The sequence below is a fragment of the Helicoverpa armigera genome, chromosome 20, assembly GCF_030705265.1.
Source record: "Helicoverpa armigera isolate CAAS_96S chromosome 20, ASM3070526v1, whole genome shotgun sequence".
NCBI lineage: Eukaryota > Metazoa > Arthropoda > Insecta > Lepidoptera > Noctuidae > Helicoverpa > Helicoverpa armigera.
In genome coordinates, this window is record NC_087139.1 from 5,058,292 (window position 1) to 5,080,736 (window position 22,445).

The window sequence follows — 22,445 nt, forward strand, 5'->3', positions numbered from 1 at the left end:
ATGACGTGCGATCATTTTAAAATTGGAACTGCCTGTGAAGACATGAAACAAAAGACGAGCGCCGCTAGGATAGCGACGAGAATTATAACACAAGTTAGTATCTGATATCATAAAGCGCATCATCTATTTACCGTCTCATTATAACGCAAACACCAAACAAAAGGACATTCCCTAGAAACGTAAAGAAGCACAAGCTGTCAGAAATTATTTATTGTGTTAAATCCCACTACATTTACTACCTACATTTCGCTAGCTTTACTGAACTACATCAGTATGTAAATACGCAGCCAAAATTATTCAATCACCACACAACTTTCATCAATCCCACCGCAATCGATTAACTGTAACCGAGACTAAAATTTAAATTGATAACTCCCAAAGCAAGGAGTCCACAAACAAAGGTCGAACGCCAATCAGTCAGAAACTGTTTGCTTCACAAACTCTTGTCCAGTAACTGACCGTCGTATCTAAGTACCTAAGTTACTTACCGTCACTTATACTTGAACTAACCATTGAATAAGGGTTCAATTAGACTGGAGATGTACTTGACGGACCTCTGACCCATTTGTAAAGTGCGTTAAGTTATATAAATTCTGTAACGAGAGAAAGGCATTGTAGGTACATGATTACTTGGATAAAGTTGCAGCGTTTTGTTAATTTATAAGGTTAAGTCTGCAGATGTTTATTTGGTTATAATTGAAAGGAGTTCCTTTGAAGATTGCACTACTAGCTTATCCTAGCCATCTAAATGAATACCCATCCGCCTCAAGAGTCATTCTATTCAAAATTCGAACGTCTTCTTTAGAGTACTTCCAGACTAGCGGGTTTAGTCGCGCGTGCGATCTCGGTTCGTCCTTCATCGCTTGAACCTTCACGTGTGAGTTGCTTAGGTGTAAGGTTATGCGTGCATATGCGACAACGCCCTTACGAACCAAACTTTACAGCACGAAAAACCTGAAAGGAAAATCTGTGAGTCTAAAAGCGTACATACCACAACTGGATAAGGAAGTCTTACTCATAATTTTGTACGAAGCAAGAACATTCTAATCATTTAAGATTACGAGCTTAACCCCAGGTAAAAAGCGGAATATAAAATTCCCGTTCCACGCAAGTATAAAACGATGAGCGAACAACATGAATTATGGACAACGAACGCGTTGCTCCAACAAGCTAACTGCAAACTGATGTACAATTACCATCTTTACTCTGTACTATCTTGTAAAATAACTTACTTGAAATACGTTCATTTCTAAATTTTTTCTTAAATGTGTGAATTCCTTAAATTTTTCTTTAATTTATTAAATATAATCACTAGTCTTACGTAATACATCATTAGGTATATGTTATTGAAACATTGTCATGCATTACGTGCTTTTTTTTTGTTTGGGGGAGAAAGCATATAAACAAACCAACTCTTCAAAGCTATAGTAGTTACATTAATACATTTAACCAGCTATAAATACCCCTGATGAGGCGTATTTTGTTTTCTTCTTCGCTTAATCATAATTTTGCCTTTAATATTAAAGGCGAAACCCACTTTCAAGGAACCAAGCTACTAGGGTACCAGATAAATGAATAACTCTCGTACAAAATGGAGAGGTTTTAGAACAGCCAACACTTAGTCTAGAACCTTCCTCGAAAGGGTTTTCATTAAGGCATTCAATTAAATATTACCTAGAAAATGTACGAAGGTAAAGCCACCATTTCATCTAGAAAGAATTTTGCGATTTTGACGTTACTTTTTCACTGCTATTTTCCAACTTTGCTCCTTTCGATTTCACTCTGCTCTGATTAAATGTGGAGATCAATATTTTACAGGATTTCTTCAAACCAAGTCCCATTCAAAAGGTATCCCTGGATTTAAGGCTTGTATATAGTGACTAAAAAGGTTCTAGAGTAATAGGGGGTAAAGTTCTATGAGAGGGTTTTGGGGGTGCTGTCCTTTTGTAAATTTGACCTGAAAAAGTGCTAAAAACTAGCCTACTTTCAATAAACGTTTTTGACTTTGACTTTTATAACTACCTCTACCAAGTGGAAAAATAAGTGTGTTATCTGTTCCTACAGAACTACGCACGTGAAAATCTATGTGAAGGAATGTGAAACATATTTTCTTGTACCTAATCAATCATGTTAAAAGATACAAGAAACCTAACTGACATTATGATTCATCACAGCTAATCCGCTAAAGCTAAAATACGTCTTTTTAAAAGTAATATTCTCGTACCTAAAGTAGGATAGACAGGAATGAACGACTTTCTGTAATAATATAACCAAAGTAAAATTATTTCATTATTATGAAGCTAGAACTATCCCCGAGTAACATAGGTCATATTTTGACCGTGTACGGAAAGAAGTTCACCTGGGATGCAGGTAAAACCACGGTAAACAGTTAGTTTTATATTACAGGGATTAAAAACTAGCCCTACATAAACAAAGCCAAGAACCTACCAACAGCAACCAAATAATTTCAAGCCCTTTATTCAAGTAGACAGATGAATTCATAACTCAGAGTTGGCATAGAGTCGCGTTGCCAAGATACCGCGGAATTTAGTTCTCTCGCAGATAAACACAGCATCCAGCCATCTGAGAGAACTGATATATTCTCCTTAGGTACTAAATATACCTAGTTGAAAACGGAGATAAGCATGTAGGCCGTTAGTTACAATTAGTTTTGAAGCTGGTCTGTGCTAACATCCGTAGCAAAACGAATAGTTTCTAGCTTATAGAAAACTGGGCAATAATCACACTCGTTTCATCAAGCCTGGTACGTGACTAAAATAGGTTTAATTGTTATTGATATGGTATCTCAATCCTTTAATCATCATCATCATTTATGACAATGACTGTCCAAAAATTCAATAATTACTGTAAATATGGAGGTCTAAAGTCATGACTAGAAATACCTCTAATTACATAAGTTCAATCAATGTTGATGATAAGTCAGGTTATTTTCCCAAAAATATCCTGAACCACCTCATCACTATTTATGACAATGACTGTCCAAAAATTCAATAATTACTTGAGGTCTAAAGTCTTGCCCAGAAATACATCTGAGTACATAGCTTCAATGTTAATGGTAACTCAAGTCCCCAAAATATCTTGAACTTATCACCATCATGATTTGTGACCATGACTGTTCAAAAACTAAATAATTATACTATAAACATAGACCACCCAAAAATTCAATAATTACTATAAACATAATCATCTAAGTCTTGCCTAGAAACAGCTCTAATTAAGTTCAATAGTTGAACATTCCAATGTATTACTGTCACATCTATTATTACTGAGCACAAATGAATGTTACAATCGATAGCGGTCACTCGATTCCATCACGTATTTATCGATATCACTGTGAATGTATTTGCCATTCGATACTGATGTATTATTCAACCGATTATTATTAAACTGAGAAATCTGGACAGAGTTTGCAGGCACTATTTATGCACGCAAACTGAAATTTTTGAAAATATTCTTAGCAATGCTTTTGGACTATGAATGGAATATGTATAACTATCGACCCGCCCCGGCTTCGCACGTGTGTAATGTTATTTACTCTATGCATGCTATACATATAAACCTTCCTCTCAAATCACTCTAATTTAAAAAAAAAAACGCATGAAAATCGAGTGCGTAGTTTTGAAGATTTAAGCTTACAAAAGGTCAGAAAAAACAACTTTGTTTTTACTAGGTAGTGATGATACTTATCTGCTGATTTTGTTTGAAAGTTTGCATTCATTTCCACAAAGTAAACGCTGTCTAACCATCATGAGCGTATTAGCCCCTTACACATCAGACTACCACATCTTAGCACTAACATCTTAGGTTTTAAACCGAAGACACAGGAGCTATCCCAAGCCCCGCCTTCACGAAGAGAGCTCTAAAAACTGCTTAACGGCTCCTAAAACAAGCTACGGCAGCGACAACGGTTGTTTCAGCCGTTTACGGCCCGGAGACGGGATAATGGAACCCCTTTACACCTTCCTCATGGTTTACACGGGGCCAAATGTGTCCCCACTTAGTCAACGCGTGTAAAGTATAGTAAAAATTGCGTTTTGATGTGCAAGTAGCCTTTTGTACGGGGATAACGCGAGGTAGCTGTAAAAAGTGTGTGTTATTATATGGAGGATTTTATAAATATGTGATGGTTTTTCAGTGAGTGGGCCGGCACTTTATATGTATGAATCTCGGTAAATATCGACCAAGTATATAATTGACATTCAAACTATCTGCGAAACCAGTGAAGTCCAGTTTTTAAAACGTCAAATATTGTCGTAAAATATTTGAAAAAACTTCTCTAAACCATTTTTTTTTCCTGTGTCTTTCAATACTTCCAAACGAAACAATTGACGATCAAAGCTATACCAATAAACCACAAGGCAACTTCACAACTGACTTAAACTTTAAACATATTCTTCAAATAGTTTCATTACACCGAAACTAAGGTTAATCAATATAACTGAACAAGAGAACAGAAACTAATTACATATTGAACAGTTATTGTTTTAACATAATTGCTGAGCTCCGGAAATTAAATCACGTTTCTATATTAATTTCAAAGAACTCTCGTTTGAGTCACGGAGTAAGGAAAATGAGCAGAGATGCCATAACGCAGGTAGGGAGGCCAGGCGCCTTCACCTAGGTCAAATACGTATGATGGACATTACTGAAACGGTCAGTTACAAGGAAAATAACGAAGCGTTCGGGTTTCTTGAGATATATATCAACGATTTTGTATTGTATTGATTTTGTATTATAAAAAATAGGCGAGTCCAAAGAAGGTGTATTTAGGGTGGAGACGGTAACATTCCTTGTCACCAGCAGAACTTTCTTAGGAGATCTTCGCTATGTCATCTCCGCTCGTCATTCTATTCTCCATGGTTTGAGCACACTAGTTTCCAATAACTTTGTACCTACTTCGTTATTACGTTGTAAGTACTTATCAGCTTAGAATTTTGCTTTGATTATGACGAAACAGTTTAGGTTGTTTACTTGGCGTTCCTAATAATATAGTGCTTTAAAAGTAAAGTTGCTGTTTTAGATAAAATATAAATGTCCGACGTCCGAAGTATAAGTTTTAAAAGCTAAATTGACTTTGCGTGGCTATTTTGTCCTTGATAATGTGGGAAAAATGTGGAGAGGAAATGAGGATAAATAATGATAGCATTTCAATTGAAGCAAAACTATAGGAATGCAAAGCCATGCATAGATGGTAAGATCAGCATACTCCTTGCTAACAATTGCAAAGAAGATGAATAATGGACACACTCAGAGACATTTCATGGTTACTTAAGCCGTTCAGGATTCCTATGAGAATCTGTAAGGAGTGACTTGAGTAATCATTAAATGTGTAAATGTGTGCGAACTGAACACCATAATATTACTACATAAATACATCTTGATTATATTGTGATGCAATTATTACTACCAACAACCACATAATAGCAAGTAAGTCAAGTTAAAAACCTAAATAAATTGTCATAAATGTTCCCGGATAACACCAACTCGAATACTTGAATCTGTTTAACACGCGACACAATACTAAAAACAATACTTTGCAACCTTCTCACACTTAAAAACATCTTATGTACTGGTATCCTGATACAGAATATTCAACTTAGTTATCTTAGACATAAGGTTGTGATTAGAGTGTTTCATTTTTTTACTAGACAAGATTAAAAGTAATGCCAAGGATATTAAAAATTAAACAAACATGGAAGTGCTTTTAGTTTCAATGGATGATATTAGGCATAATTTCTAACTTAGAAGCAGATTTTTTTTGTCATTTTCCCCTTCAGTATCTTAATATTACAAATGAATGTTATTACGATGAGATCTGCCCATATTCTAAAGGTGCGAAAAATATGCTGTTATCCATCCATCATTGATATGATTTTATAAGAAGTTTTTTTTTGAAAAAACAAACCAAAAAACTATTCATAAAACTAACAGAGTCGATGATCATTATTCCTAATACAGAAATTGATGAATCCGCATCCTTCTTTAATTTTCCCAACTATCTACTAAAATCTAAATCCTCGTTCTAAAACTGTTGAAAACGCCGTAAATTTTGATGACCACTTGGTTAGTGCTAGCTCTGCTCTCCATTTCATTACTTACTACGCTTTTGGGATATTCTAGTAATTTTGTTCAATTAGGTTTCGAAAATTAGTCTATCTTTCAAAGTTTTGACTAAGTTAGTTCTGTTTTTAGTCAGACAACCAATCGTCTAACCTTGTCATCATATCATTATCCATGTTAAATAAACAAGTTTTTGGTGTATGGGTTAGTGCCTCCGTTACAAGAGTAATTAAAATTACTATACATAACTATTCTATAACACTTTTCTTTTTTTTGAAGATTTTTTTGTTCTTACTATCGCCAATTTTATGTTTTCTCTTTACAACCCGAGACTACTCTTAACGATCTGCAGACACACAAAAATCCCGCATTCTATTTTACAACCTTACATAAACAGAACTAAGCCGCTGCATAAAAAGCAGCTGCAGCGATTCAGCCATCCAGCGCTTTCCACCGTCATACATCTTTGTAGCAAACTATTGCATATTTTGTATTGCAGCCATGACGCGCACTGTTCTATGGATTCACACGAGCGCGGAATGTAAGTAAGTAGGTTTACAAACAGGATGGAACCGGATCCGCAAATGGCTGCCGGAGCTAAAGTCAACGCCGGCATTTGTTTTGTGCAACTAACAAATTACATCCTAGGAAACGTGGTTACGTTTGTTATATTAAATCTGGTTGAATTAGAGGGCGCTGCAAAAAATTTGAGCACGAACGCGGATTATGAATGTGTGTTGCATTTCTTCACCTGCTCAAAATACTGATGGTAAAAGGAAAGATGGCGTGTTTTTCGCTTTGCTGAGGTATGATGAAAATATGGTATCTAAATATTGGGTTTAGTTTCAGGTGCCTACGAGAAAGGGTTGGTTTTCAGCAGATAGGAAAAAACATAAATTTTCTTTTCCAGTATATAAAGAGGTTTGTAGTTGGATTGAATGTTGTTGTACACTGTATTGGTAATAATTTAATACGAAAGATTCATCTAAACTCTAAACAAATAGGTACAATAACCTCGTAGAGTTTTTCTTGATGGAAAAATACATAAAGAATTTTTAGTTGTAATAGGTGAGTTATCCTTGGACCTACGCCTAAACTCGCTCCATTCGTGTCGGATTACCGTCCTTAGTCCCAACGGACCATGTGCCTTAGGGAATAGAGTCCACCCTATGTCTTCACATACACTTGTATACCTACTCCTATTATATTCTGCGCGATCAAAAATTATTATTATTAGTCTAAACAGAAGTCACTACAATGAAAAGCATATAATAATCTCCAGAATATAATGTTACCAATAAAATTCTAGAACAATAAACACGACAATGTAACCGTTACCCAGCCAATAAAGCCATCATTACGGAGTCCACAACCGCTACAAATTTACACTCATCTTTATTCCGGCCGGGTGTACACCGTAAAGCACTCACAGCATCGCTCTATAATAGCTGCATCCGTCGTTATGGATTGACGTCTTTATTGCATACTTCTACTATGGGACAACTACCTTTCAACGACAACACACCCCAAGCAAAAACCAACCTTACATCTTCTAACCTAAGGTTGAATTTTCAAGTGTGAGGTAAAAAAAAGTTATCGTGGGCACGCTATCTTCGTAGGGTTTGCAATGGCGCAGGATCTAGCCGATACGGACTAAAATATGAATATCGTCGCGTCGCCATTTGTGCAGGCCAGTCACGATTACCCTTATGTTCTGTTAGACGAGTGAACACGTTTGATGGTCTGCGGCTAATGGGAGTGTTAAGCTGATATGAGATCTTAAAGGTGACCTGGTCAGATAAGAGGCCTTGGTAGAGGTTTTAATATCTTTCTGGATTAACTTGTGACAACTATAGGCAGCAGAAACTGGATAGTTGTAGAGTATAGAGTATTTTAGATTTCACAGCTATTAGACAAAATCTGAAATTCAAAAGTAAAGAAAAACATGGGCTCATCTCATCATATTTCAAGATTTAATATGTACCTCATTATGCAAAATATAAGCACTAGCTAAAAATAAAATTTCTTATAAAGAAGAAAGAAAGAAAATGAGTTTTATTGCGCAAATATAATAAAAAAGATACCACGAAAAACGTAAGTCCTCATTTCAAATCCGACTACTTATACACTGAACCCAAAACCAGACCACGCTTAATTGGCGAAAATCTTAGTTCTAAATTCAAATTTAAAAATAGCCTTCGTAAATCAGATTAGCTAGGTGCACTAGAATTGAAATTTAAAGTTATGTAGGTGGTCAAAGCTAGGCTGGAGGTAAGACTCTTATGTTAGTGGGTAGGTACTTAGCTTCCAGCGAATTTGAAAAGCTTACGGGCTCCACGATGCTCCTAAGTCTGTACAAACTACTGTTAACTTTACTTAGATATTGCGATTTTCATGATTCTGTGAATTGTGTGGGTGCAAAGATGTAATAGTGAAAATGTTTTAAATAGGTATTAATAATCTTGTGCTACTTTGTAAGAGGTCTTGACTAGGGACAACAACTGCCGAATTATAATCTGTGATGTAACAAAAAAATAATTATATAAATTCTTCTTTCGTATGAAAATTAATGGCAATAATATTTTGGAATCTATTCATCCAGACCACACAATCAAATAAGTGCGCTTAAAAATATATGATAATGGAGAAGAATACACCACCATGGTGGGTAGTTACCAATTAGAAGCCTTTTTATATTGTTGTATGCTTACGAAGAAGCTTCTGCTTCGCAAAATAGGTAAATTAACTTATATTGTAAGATAGAAATGACCTACAAACCTGACCTTAATAATCAAAACTTTTTTTGCCTCACCAAAAATGCTGTCAATACTAATTTCTATTTTTGACATCGAACCTTTAAAACTTAGATTTAATTCAATAAATACGTTCAAAAATTTAACTTTTAACGCGAAAGGGTGTTTCTATTAAAAGTAAAAATTCCCCAAGCTACGCTGAAAAGCCGTCAGAAAACTGTTAAAGAATTAAACCGGTTGTGCGGCTTGTATAAGTATATCCCCCGGCTCCACTTGTTTACACGTCGACTCGAGTCTACACGCCTTGAACATCTTTACAACTTGTACGTTTGTACACGATTTTCTAGAAGATTCTCTTTTGTTTCCCTTTATTTGAGTCTACTATTGTGAGTTACTAAATATAGTAACAATTGAGGAAAAAATTGTACAGCATACTGACCTTTCCAATCGAAATTAATTGTTTTGATTTATTTAGACTTTTAAATTCACCATCCTTCATTCATATTTCACAATCTATTTACAACTACAAAGAAAGCCTATTTAGTTTAGGGGGCAATAATAATTCGGATGAATCCTCAATTGGCATTAAATAACTTGATTCAATTTGATAAAATTGATTCAATTAATAAAAACCTAAGGATCAAATGTTAATTCTCACAACCAACACACTACAGTCTTTTCTGTACCGCACGTTTGTTCTACAATCTGTGCCATTATAAAACTGTCTAAAACCAATATCTAAACAAAAAGGTAACAATCCAAGAATTTCCGCGGTAACATTACCACCATACCTTTGCGTGGATTGAATCACAACCCGCCGCGAATGACGCCATAATTGAAACGGCTAACATAATAATTACATGTAATTATCTTGACGGGCTCCACGCGTTGATGTCTCCTAACATAATCTGGTTGGAACTGAGTTTTCCATGGTGGCTTTGTAACTAATGTGAGGGAAAGCTGTGAAAAGTCTGCTAATAAAGTAATGGTTTTGATTTGCATTGTTGTTCTCGTTGAAATCGATCGTGATGGTGGACCTAATAGTACGTTGTAATGATACACAGGTTCGTCGGTCTAACATTAAATATGTAGGTACTCGTAAACACATTTTATATCGTCTTTAGTAAATATTCCGAAATATCCATAAAATATTTTCAATTCAATTCAGCATGTCCCTAATCCGAACTGCAAATGTAAACGTAAATCGCTGAGATTTTAAATTCATCTCAATGCGCAATTTAAAAACGTCTAAACCGGACATCTGAATTATAAAATTTGCTGACCCATTAATATTCATCTCGACTAAAGAGTACCGGTGAGGTACCACTAGGGTGCATCCTGCAGCTACACACAATTGCATTAACCGCTGCGTCCCCGAGCTTCGGTTAATTTGTTGGTCACCGCTCGTTACCATTTAATTCGCATCCCTCTAGCCCAGATTGCGGCTCACTTTACCAGATTATCATCCAATTTAGTCCACCCGCTCGGATAAACGAAGTCACTCGATATGAAAAATGTTGGAATAAAAAATCAGGTCGCCCTTGCGGCTCCTGCTTTCAATTTATAATAGACTTTTGGATTGCGGCTAACGAAATTTGTTATGAATCATTATCCCATTTACATAGACGGAGAGGATATTATTAAGGTAAGTGGTTTAGAGAAAAAGGTTTTTGATTTCATTTTTTTATGAAATGGCTTTATCTCTTTATCTAGGATTATAAGGCTTATAATGGAAAATAGGTAGGTTATATTATAGTATGGGTAAAAGATTCGTTAAGGAACTGCGGAAACTAAAACGTCTGCATTTTCCAGGTTAGCACAAAAGTAACGATTTCCTGCCACGTGCACGGCCATCATTCACCGCACGGGCCCATTCAGCGCACATCTGCTTACGACTGTCTAGATAATTCAACAAAGCGTGCGCCCCAATTTTCTTGCAGCTCGGAGTCAAAGTTGTGCGGTGTAGCATACAATGGCCCCGCTCGTGGGTAATGCGACACCGCCGTGCGGGGGACTTCCCCAGTCCTCCCCGCGACAAAGCAGCCACTTACCCCGCGTACCGTTTCGCCGTCTCTGAATGCGCCAAGAAATCTTCCCGCTGAAGATCCGCGCCCGACATGCATGTTTGTGTATCCATTTGCTTGCACCGAATGCCGCGGTAATGGATTTTTTGAGGAACGCTATGTAGATTGAATGGATGTTTACTTGGATATGAAATCATGCGACTTCGATTCGTAGGTTAGTGTGGTTTTGTTTGTAAGTGCTTGAATGTAGATTTAAAAGAATCAAATAAAATACAACTTTTTGAAAATTACAGTCATGGACACATAATTAAAGACACCCCCCGACTCGAAGTGAAATAAATAGTTATGGTACTGACATGAGCTTAAGCTCGGTATAAACTGTAGTGTAATAATTATTAAAACAAACATTACATTGTGTTCTTTAAATTAAGGACAAAATTTTTTTTCTTTCTTTAATACTTTAGATATAAAGCTCTATGGGAAATGAACACTAACTTTTGTAGCTGATACTTGGCTGGTCAGCTAATTAAAGACAGTTAAAGCCCAGTTAAGAAAAAAAAACGAAAGATACAAATAGTTGCCATACTTTTTTTTAGAAGTGAGTAAAATACTTATGAAAACTCGAATTAGGTAATAATTTAGGTTTATTTCATTAAAAATTTTCATTTTATTCTAAAGAATATATAAGAATTTTTGTTCTAGTCTTATTGATAGGACTATCAATAAGACTAGAACAAAAATTCTGGTAAGTTAAATGTTTTAGGCTTTTTAATATTATATTTTAACATACGGATTTATTCATACCACTTGATCTGTAGTAATAAATTTATTATTAAAGATTTCTTATCAATGGCACTAAAAAGGCATGGTTTGAGAACAACTCAAAACCGACCCCAAGGAAAACTTGTCCGCAAACAGACTTTAAGGCGGTGCTATAGGCAAATAGTGACCCATTTACATGATTCGGTACTGGTTTTTTTGGGAGTCATCTGATGCTAAAAGGACGACAATTGTGTCTGCAGAACTTTTAGACTACAACCGGGCCTAAAAAAGCTGTAAGGCATGGGTATCGGAAGATGTTACTTTTGGAAAAGCACCGCGTGTCCCTACTGTAGTTGGCTATTTCTATCAAATGTGAAAGGTGCAGTTAACAAGTGTTCAAAAATGTATTTTTTTTCTCATTAAACAAAGGGATACGAATAATTCTAAAATAATGTATCGAAATTAGTCGCCTGCAAAACATGAGATGGAACCAAAATACACTAAGAAAGTTCTCAAACATAGGAGGCGAAAAAGTAATAGTGTGGGGCTTCTCTCCACTACTTGGTGTGGTGTCTTTTAGAAAGATATTATTAAAAATAGGCGAATTCAAGTACTATAATATTTTAGAAATAGCATTTTGTTATATGCTAAGCATAATTTACCGGTCCTTAGCGCTTTCCAAATTAGAAAAGTTCTGAAAAACACTGTAAGAGTAGTAAAAAGGACTCTTTGATCGAGCAACTTATGACTGTTTTGGTATGGCCCATCGCAAATTTAATAGAAAAAAAACTGGTGATCGGCCAGAAAACACAATGGCGATAAGTCATACATGAAACATTGATCACTTTTACACAGATTTTTATGAAGCATGGAAGAAAATTCCCGTAGCGACTTAAAACAAAACTGACCGCTTGCACGCTTAGGGATGTCGTGCTGTCATTGAGGTAAAAGGAAATAAACCAAATATTAGTACTCATTAGTATGCTTAGTTACAGGCAGTGTAGGGAATGTTGTTATAGAAAAGTACCATCAATAATATTAATAATTTGCATTTCTTCCTCTGAGCAAATGGAGTGTCTTTAATTATATGGCCAGGCCACGTTATGGTTCATACCGCTCGAGATTCGGATAAAGCGAAAAAAAAACTTGTCGCGAAGGATCACTGAAGATAGTCTTTAGTTATAATATTTCACAATGCCCTCTTAAATACTTTAAAATAGAAAATGAAGTTCCAGTAGCAATCAGAAAAAAGAAATACAGATGAAATGCGGCAGCAATTTAAGATTCCAACAGTGTCTTTAATTATGTGTCCATGACTGTATTTATTTATTTTTACGTATCTTGAAAGTTTCGTATCAAGCGTTTCAGGAATATAACAAAAGCCGATCACATGCGTTAAGTCCTGAAAAACAAGTTTCCTAAAAAACCGCAACAATGTAGTATATTCTGTTTCAATTTAAAACAATTCACCGTAATAAATTATGTAGAAAGCCGTCCCAGTCTATATTCAAAACGTTTCAGGTGTCTGCAATACAAATTGTTCCAGCAAAGACATTAAAATGTAAATCCATTTATACTTAGCTATGCAATGTGCCCATGTGCACTGTCTATGCAAAATGCAAATAACTGAATTATTATACAATGTATTTCTTCGGCTACATCGTCTCTTCTAGTTTGTTGGTTTAACACCACCTAATGTATGCAAAAAGGTTTAAAGGCTGTGTTAGGGTAAAGGTTTTAGGTCTATCGTGGACAAGTGTCGTGTATAGTAGTAGTTGCTTTTGAATTTAGGACTTTACGAAGACTTTATTTCGATAATTTCAAAATATTAGGTAAATAATGAAAATCTATGTAGATAAGGTGGGGTTTTGCTTGAAAGTACATAAATTCGAGCTTAAAATAATCAAGAGTGTACTTTCGAAATCTCTGGTACTGCGGTTGTCTTACTTACCTCAACTACCCCTATTTCATCAACACACCTCTACATGAACGACCCCACTCATAACTTCTCACCTTCGACATAAGTAGTCACAAAACAATTGCCATCTCAAATCAGTGACATCACTCCCGAATTACGTAGTCTCATAGTCTGTATTTGTCTAATGCAATCCCACAGAACGATACACGGTCCCAGCTAAAATAAATTGCCGTAAAATAAAATGCAAGTTGTGAGACTTTCTCTTGCTATCCGTGCAGCCGAGACTAACCGTATTCTGTTCAATTTAGTTGCATGTTAAAAGCTAGGGGTTATCATAAATAGTGGAGTTGGATTTTAATGAGTATGGCTGTCATTTGGTGGATGTTATGGCAGGATTGGCCTTTTACATCCTTTTTTACTGTTGAGAGAAACTTGCTTATTTACATATGTAAGTTTATGTATGTACTAAATTACTTCACAGGAGATGTTATAAGTGTGTTAGAAATGTCTATCTATAAACTGCCTTTCCCAACATCATACTCTGCTTAATTAGCAGGTTCACCTTATGTCTAGACCGGCACCCGGACTAGACCGGCACCCGGACCCAATAGAACGGGAAGAAGTTCGGGAGGAAGCGAGGGAGTTAATAACTGGCCACTGGGCCGAGGATCTTGCCTCGGCAACGTTTGGTCGCCGAACGTTGGATGCCATTGGGCCTGTCCTGAACGGCTCGCTCGATCGGCGGCATGGGTGCCTCTCGATGCGTCTAGTGCAGGTGCTGTCCGGGCATGGCTGCTTCGGATCGTACCTGTACCGGATTGGGAGGGAGGAGACTCCACAGTGCCATCACTGCGAAGCCGAGGTGGATTCGACAGAGCACACACTCGAGGTGTGCCCATCGTGGACTGAACCCCGCCGCACCCTGGTGGCAGTAGTCGGGGATGACCTCTCACTTCCCAGCGTGATTTCTGCCATGCTGCGAAGTGAGGAGGCATGGGAAGCGGTGGCCTCCTTCTGTGAGGACGTCATGTCACAGAAGGAGTCAGCGGAGCGCGTGCGGGAGAGCGACCCTCTCGCGGCGCCGCACCGCAGACGAAGAAGGGGTGGAAGACGGCGAACACAACGCCCGTCCCCATCCGCCCTGGGGGGTGATCAGCGGGCGACAGGCGCGGGGGTGCCACCGCCTGCATTACAAGGATCTCCCCTTGTGCTCCGGCCATCATAGGGACCCCTCCTCACTGTGGGGAGGCATGAGGGGCCTGCCGTGAGGCGGGCAATCGCCGGAGGGGGACTGGACGCCATAGATTCCCAGACCCCCTCCACTCAGGCGAGGTCGGAGTGCCGCTGGGCCTTTTTAGTGGGTATACCGGGAACGTCTTTACCGGGGAGTCCCACATACCCCTCTCTCGTCCCCCGACGGGAAGGGGATTAGATTAGATTAGATTAGATTACTCGGGCTGGTTTCCGCAACTCCACGACAAAGCGCGTATTTTGCGTGTGAGGGTGATAATGGGTGTTTATTCACTCGATCCACCCCAACTCCTCGAGAAAAGCCAGCAGAGGTTTAATTTTGCTGACTATCTCTTGGATAGTACCTGGGTTACCGAAGTACTTAGCCCTGTATATGGCGGTTTCAGGGCAGTCTAGTAGCACGTGTGCCGCTGTTTCTTCTTCCCCCATGCAGGCTCTGCATAAGGGACTGTCTGTAACTCCTATAACATAGAGGTGTTTATTGAAGGAGCCGTGTCCAGTTAGAACTGCCGTAAACTTACGTAAATTCTGCTTTGATAGGCCCATCAGCTGTTTAGTGAGGCGATCGTTGATGGTCGGGAGGGCCATCTTCGCCTGCCTGCACGCGCTGTGGTTAGTCCAGAGGTGGTTGTGTTTGTGCCTAGTACGCTGTCTTACCAGTGTTCGTAGGTGGCCGAAGGGGAGTGGCAGTATGGGTTCTGGTCCTACTGCTGTTTGGTCTGATCCCCTTCTCGCCAGCTCATCCGCTGCATCGTTGCCTCGGGAGCCACTGTGTCCTTTTATCCATTGAATGGTTATGTTATTTAAACTGCCTACCTTGTTTAACCGTTGGTGGCACTCGTGTATAAGGCCGGAGTTTGCGCAGTGTTTGCTTAGGGCCTGTATTACTGCCATGCTATCTGAGAGTATTCGGATAGAGTGACCGGTTACTTCCCGCTTTATGACTGCTTCGGCCGCTAGGGAGATGCCTATACATTCAGCTTGGAATACTGTATTATGTACTCCTAGGGGTGTGAATATGTGTATGTTTAGGTCTTCTGAGAAGAGGCCTGAACCTGTGCCGGTGCTTGTTTTGGATCCGTCGGTGAAAATTCTTAGTTCTTTGGGATTATGTCCCTCGTAACGATGATCCTCAAAAAGTTGGATCCTGTATTTCTTATCGAATATAAAGACTTTGGGTATGCGGTCGTTTATAGCCTGCATAATGGGAAAGTCTGCATAAAGATTGTTTAGTATAGTTGTGTGTTTTGTAGGCAACTTGCTCCAGAGATTAAGGGTTTTGAGTCTTAGAGCCGTCATTGCTGCTTCTTGCTGTGCAAAGAGGTTCAGCGGCGGCAGACCTAGCATGGCTTCCAACGCTGCCGTTGGTGTTGTCCTCATGCCACCTGTGGCTGCCATGCAGGCTTGTCTTTGGACTCGCGCCAGTTTATTTGCGACTGTAGTTTGGTCGGTTTTGGGCCACCAGACTAAGGCGCCGTAAGTGATCATGGGGCGGATCACTGTTTTGTATAGCCATAGTATTATCTTAGGGATAAGCCCCATTTCTTCCCTATCATTTTCTTACATTGCCAAAAGGTAATGCTGGCTCTGTTTACTTTATTGTCTATATGATTACTCCATTTCAGCTTACTGTCCAGAGTGACGCCAAGGTATTTGACTTCGTTGGATAGTTTGAGTTCTGTATTGAAGAGTTTAGGTAGTTTGTACGGTCCCAACGTTCGTTTGTTTGTGAACATGACTAACTCAGTCTTGGTGGGGTTTACTGAAAGGTCAAATTCCCTGCACCACTGTTCTACGATTCGTAGGGCCTGTTGAGTAAGGTTGCAGATAGTGTCAGTTACCTTGCCTGAGATGAGGATGGCAAGGTCATCCGCATAACCTATTGTGTAGTCGTGGTTTGCGTTTAGTTTTGTGATGAGATCATTAATCACTAGATTCCACAGGAGCGGGGACAGTACCCCTCCCTGTGGACATCCTCTGGCTATTAGTGCTGATTTGTCATCATCTTCAAAGCGTACCACGCGTTTGCTGAGCATGTTTGTGATCCAATCAGTTAGCATCGGGTTAACTCTGTGTCTGAGTAAACTCGTTGTTATGCTAACGAAGTTTGTTTTATCAAAGGCTCCCTCAATGTCTATAAAGGTGCCAAGGCAGATGCCTTTTTGTTCTATTGCCTCCTCTATCCGGCTTACTACCAGATGAAGCGCTGATTCTGTTGATTTCCCGAGCTATATGCGTGCTGATTCGGATGCAGGGGGTTGTTTCTTAGCGCACCGTCCCTCAGCTCTCGCTCACATAACCTTTCCAGGGTTTTTAGAGCAAAGGATGTCAGGCTGATTGGTCTGTAAGATTTTGCGCTTGTGTAGTCTCCTTTACCTGGCTTTGGGATAAAGACTACTTTGACCTCCCTCCATTTTTTGGGGACATATCGAAAAGCCAGGCATGCTCTCATTAGTCTTAATAGTCTATATGAGATGTATGGTCCTCCCCATTGCAGGAGCGCTGGGAAGATTCCGTCCGGACCTGCTGCTTTGTATGGGTGGAAGCTTTGAATTGCCCAATGGAGTTTTTCCATTGTGACGATTTTTTGTGCGTATGACCAATCTTCTTCAGTTGGTGTTTGTGTTACCTCATGCCATTCTACATTTTGCGTGAAAACGCATCCTGGGAAGTGGGTCTCAATTAGGACGCGCTTCGTTTCTTCCGGCGATGTGGTATGTGTGTTGTCTGGTTTTCGGAGAGTGCCCAGACCAGGTGTGTTTTGTTGTGCTAGGATTTTCCTTACCCTGTTTGCTTGTTGACAGGACTCGATGTTACCACAGAACTTGCGCCATCCCCTGGTACTTCGGAATCTGATGCATTTCTTGTACCTTGATTTGGCCGCCTTATAGTCGTCCCAATCCTCGTCGGCACATGTATTCATTGCTCTGTTTAGAGTTTTTCTCACTTGTTTACGCCTGCGTTCTAGTTCCGCACCCCACCATGGTTGTTTCCCTGGTGTTTTCTGGTATGCAGTTTCGGGGCAGGCTGTTTGATAGCTGTCTATCATTGACTGTGTGAGGTAGCTTACCTGTTCGTCAATTTGTTCTGTGTCCACGTAATTTGTAGGGTCCCCGAGTTGCGCAAGTTTGGTGCTGAGCGTACGGGTGTACGTCGCGCGGTCCGTATTGCGTGGGTTCCGTTTCGGTGGTGTTTCTTGTATACAGACCTGTAGGTCAAAGCGGATCCATCTGTGGTCTGAGCAAGATGCCTCCTTAGAGACATGCCATCCTGTGATTAGCTCCGCTACGCTCTCTGATGCGAGAGTCAGGTCTATAATTGTTTGACTTCGTCTAGTGACGAAAGTTGGTTCTGATCCAGTGTTTATTAGTGATAGGTTGGTTGTGAATAAGTAATCAAATAAGGTCTTACCCCTATCGTTGTGTGTATCCATTCCCCACAAAGGGTGGTGTGCGTTGGAGTCAGTACCGATAATCACTTCCTTCCCTTCTCTCTCGCAGTGATTCACCAGGCGGGCGAGGTCGTAGGGAGGAGGCTCCTCTGCTTCGGGCATGTATACCGAGGCGAGGGTGATCTCCATGTTTAAAGCAGGTTGCTGTATTGAGATGGCAGATTGGTCTCTGCAACAGAAATCTGATAAAAACTGTGTTTTTATGTTTTTTGTTGTATAGATGCACGCCCTGGGATGGTCGTGATGTATGTCTACGTGAATCTTACCTCCAAGATTGGAGAGTCCTCTGATTTGGCCGGCCCTGACCCACGGCTCCTGGATTAGGGCAATGGCCGTGTGTTGAACCTCCAACCATTTGCGCAGCTGAGCCGTCGCGGTTTGGCTGTGGTGGAGGTTTGCTTGGAGGATTTTAATTGTCGACGAAGAAGGGGACGCCATCGCAGATTGCGCCCTCCTCGTCTCCTCCAAGCTGTAGCCCGGCCAGCAGGTCCCCGGACTCGACTTCGTCCCCCTCCAGGTCTGAACCCGTCAGAAGGGCTTCTTCCGGGTCGTCGTCCTGTGAGGGGACGGTTGCGGGTACGGGCACCGCAGGGCCCTCGGTGGGGCCAGCGCCCTCGCTGGTCGTGGTACTTGTGCCAGGCTGTTTCTGGATGGTGAAAGTGGCGGGGTCCCATCCCGGCGGAGTATCGGCAAACTTGCCGTTGTGACCCTGGAATTTCACGTACACCGCACCCAGCCCGAAGGCGAGGCGGCGCCCGGACTTCATCAGGGTCGCGATTTGTTCCTCCGGGATTCCCACCACCACAAAGCTGGCGCCTTGCTGCTTCTCCTGTCTTTGAGCACCCACCTGTCGACCGCGATCTGCGGGTTCTGGTATGCCAGAATCCGCCCGATGTCTCGCGAGTCGGTGATGGCCCCCTGTTCATTAGGGATCAGGATGCCACACCTGATCCTTCGTGTAATTTCCGACTGGCTCTTGATGATCAGCTGGTGGCCGGTTGAAAGGGCCAAGTCGGCGATGGTTTTTTGAAGCCATGTCAAAGTGTGGTCGTTGGAGCACCACAGCTTCAGGACGCCTTCTGTGTAAACCGGCTTACCATTAAAAGCTGGCCCCGGTTGTTTGTTGTTCGGGGACCATGCCTCCTTTAGGATGGTCTTCTGTATCCCCGTCAGTATCGTGTCCGCTACGTCCTTTGTTAGGATCCCGGTGTGGCCGCATGTAACTGCGATGCACAGGGACTTCTTGGTTGCTTGAGCGTAGCTTACCCGAGAAGTGGCCCGCTTGGACGGGTCCAGGCACTGTCGTTTGCGCTTCCCACGGGGCGAAAGTGTCTCGTTCAGAGCGCGTTTGGCAGCTGTCTGTACCTCACCTGCAGGGCTTATTGTTTCGTCCCCTTCCTTCACCGGCCTGCCGGCCCCCGCGCCCGGCGGACGACCACTCGGTCCAGGTCGGCTTTCGCCTGCCTGGGCCTGTACGCCCACCGGCACAGAAGCATGGCTGGCCGGAGGTTGGGGCAGCGGGTAGAGCTGGTGTGTCGGGCGCGGCGTTCGCGTTCATGCGCGCTCGCCTGCGCTGGCGTGGGTTGATCTTCCTCTTCTTGGAGCTCACGCCATGTTGGTTTTGGTTAGGGCGTTGGGGTTGTGGAGTTTGTTTCCCCTTGCCCTTGCGTTTTTGCACCTGCCATGCGGAGGAGAAGTAGTCCTCAGTCCGGGTTACCGTATCCGCGTTGACGGAGGCAGATGGCCCGGAGGTGCCGGCATGTGGAGCAATTTGCTCGGTGTGCTGTGTTATGTGAGGACCGCCGAGGGGGTGAGCCGCCGACGGAACCGTCACGGGGTGCTTGGGTCGGTACTGGTTTTACCCGTACCTATAACCCTCGCCCTGTTTGTGGAGTCGGTACCAGCTTTACCTGGTCCCTTCCTCCTGCTTTGACGTTTGGTCTTCGGCACGGTTCTCGCCATGCCTGGACCTTTGTCGCATTTGCCCACGGGGGCAGAATGCGCGGTGTTCGCGCAGGTCGTAGGAGTGTCGTCGGCTTTCGCTGACTCCACCCTTACGCCGGTAAAATTTATTTTAGTGTTATCCATATTTTTGATTATTTTTAGTTTCATCTACCGAGCTCCCACCCTCCATGGAGCCCGCAACTGGGAGCGCCCTACTGAAGGTAGGCACGCTAGGACTACCCGGTAGATATAGGAACGCGAGGCTGGCTTACAGTGCGACATCGGGCACTCGATCAGGCTGGAGTCTGGAGCAGAAAGTCCCGACTTCCAACCTTCACTTGCACCGTCAGCATGACCTTCACCACCGCTACGGCCGCCCAAGGACGGCTTTCGCGGACCCCACGTCCCTCGCCTGTGGCCCTCTGACGGGACACGATTGGCCATTTCCCTAACCCATGGCTCTAAGGTAGGGCAACCGTTTCGCGTGAAATCCAGACCAAAGGGGGCGTGTTGCCGCACGGACGCATTACCGCCAGCGCCGCTTGGCGCTGGCGGTAATGCGTCCGTCCGACGGGAAGGGGATGCGTAATAGCATTTTTAGCCCAGCGACAACAAAAAAAAAAAAAAAAGGTTCACCTTATGTGTTTATTTATTCTAAAAAAAACAGTACATTTATAAACGGTAAAACTAGTTCTGTCAAGATTGGTAACAAAAGTTTTAAATTTTTGGCCACTCGCAGTTTATATTCGTATAAGTTTTCATCAACTATAATAATACTCGTAAACTGAAACATCTTACTGCTCGTACACAATATTAAATAAAACGAGCTCCTCACTAAACTCTAAAATTATATTTTCAACGAGATATATCACAAAATTTTCATCATAGCCAGCCAATTCATGTTCATCGGCAGTTTTATTAGAAAACTTTATAATAAAAGAGAGCGGTCGCGTGGCGGGATGCAGTTTATTGTTCCACGTGGTTCCAGACACAAATACACTGCATGCACTATGAGAATCTCCTCGTAAAAATTGTGGCCTTCTAATTTTGGTGGTAAGTGTACTTTTTTATGTTTGGGTGTACCTCTAGACTAAGTTGCATTGTGTTTTCGCTTTTGTTCGTTGTGATATACAGACAACGGTAAGCTGATGCATAGGATGAATTTGAAACAGATAAACCATATCAAGTTTTAAAAAAAAGGTGAACCGTTGCTCAGCAAGTGACAAAAAACAGCAGACTATCTTTGCACCGGCTACAACCAACATTCATAACACGTAGATGCTTAAGATGCCTGGACTGGCATCCTTCAATCTCATACTCGAATAACAACAGAACATTGAAGCCCTAGGCCGCCTCATATTAAGGCTTATATAATATAACACTTCTCTATTCTCTAATACATTATAAAAACAAATGAGTGTGCAAAACCGTTCCACTTTTCGAAGACCCCACATTATGGAATACCATAGTCAGTGTTCTTTTATAGTAATCCAGTGTATTGGAAATATTTTTGGTATCTTCCGAGCATTAACCCTTGTTAAACATGGACCCTTATCAGTTTCCGAATGGCATGATGTTACAACGCCATGCAAATACACCATTGTGAGTTCCTTATGTACGTCTCGAAGATTTTCGAGAATTTCTTTCGGATAACAAGAATTTTTCCTCGTTTATTTACAGATATCATTGGGTTCTTTATTGGAATAGGTTTCAAGAGTTTTTGTTAATTCAAGCTTTGTCAGTTCAAAAATGTACTACTTAAAATTCAGACTAAGTGGTTTAATTTGAGTAGCTTCAAGTAAAAGTCTATAAAATCAATAACTAACAGCCTTATTTATCATGGAATTGATCCATAGTCCACTACAAACTTTTCATTTTACGGAATGAAAAAGCGCAGTTGACAACCAGACTAAATGGCTCCTCGCTATATAACGAAGCAAAAGCTAGATTTAAAAGGCAAAGCAAGCATACCACAAAGACGACTAGTTATGGTAGCTATAAAACTATCTTATTCATTCCCCTTATCAGAAGAATAACTCTATAGAAAATGTAGTTCGTACATAAAATAAGAATATGCAACATAAGTCTAAATCTGGACCGTGGTCCGACCGTATTCACGACACAATCGCCACGTGAATTCTTAAGAAAATATCGAGTTGGAAGTCGAACAGCGATTCAAAGCGGGGCTGGTGGAAGGAGCCGACTTGTGTAGTGTTACATGGCTTCTACACACAGGGGGTTGTATATTACAGTGAGGTTGC

General features: G+C 41.0%; 1 protein-coding gene and 1 pseudogene across 1 annotated transcript; one reads left to right on the forward strand and one right to left on the reverse strand.

Annotated features, from left to right (window-relative positions):
- Positions 1-14,103: 14,103 nt before the first annotated feature.
- Positions 14,104-14,763, forward strand: LOC135118298 (uncharacterized). Its single transcript, XM_064039859.1, has one exon. It carries the CDS (start codon positions 14,104-14,106, stop codon positions 14,761-14,763), a length of 660 nt encoding a protein of 219 aa, XP_063895929.1.
- A 3,207-nt stretch (positions 14,764-17,970) lies between these two features.
- On the reverse strand, positions 17,971-20,779 carry LOC135118299 (uncharacterized; annotated as a pseudogene).
- Positions 20,780-22,445: the final 1,666 nt, after the last annotated feature.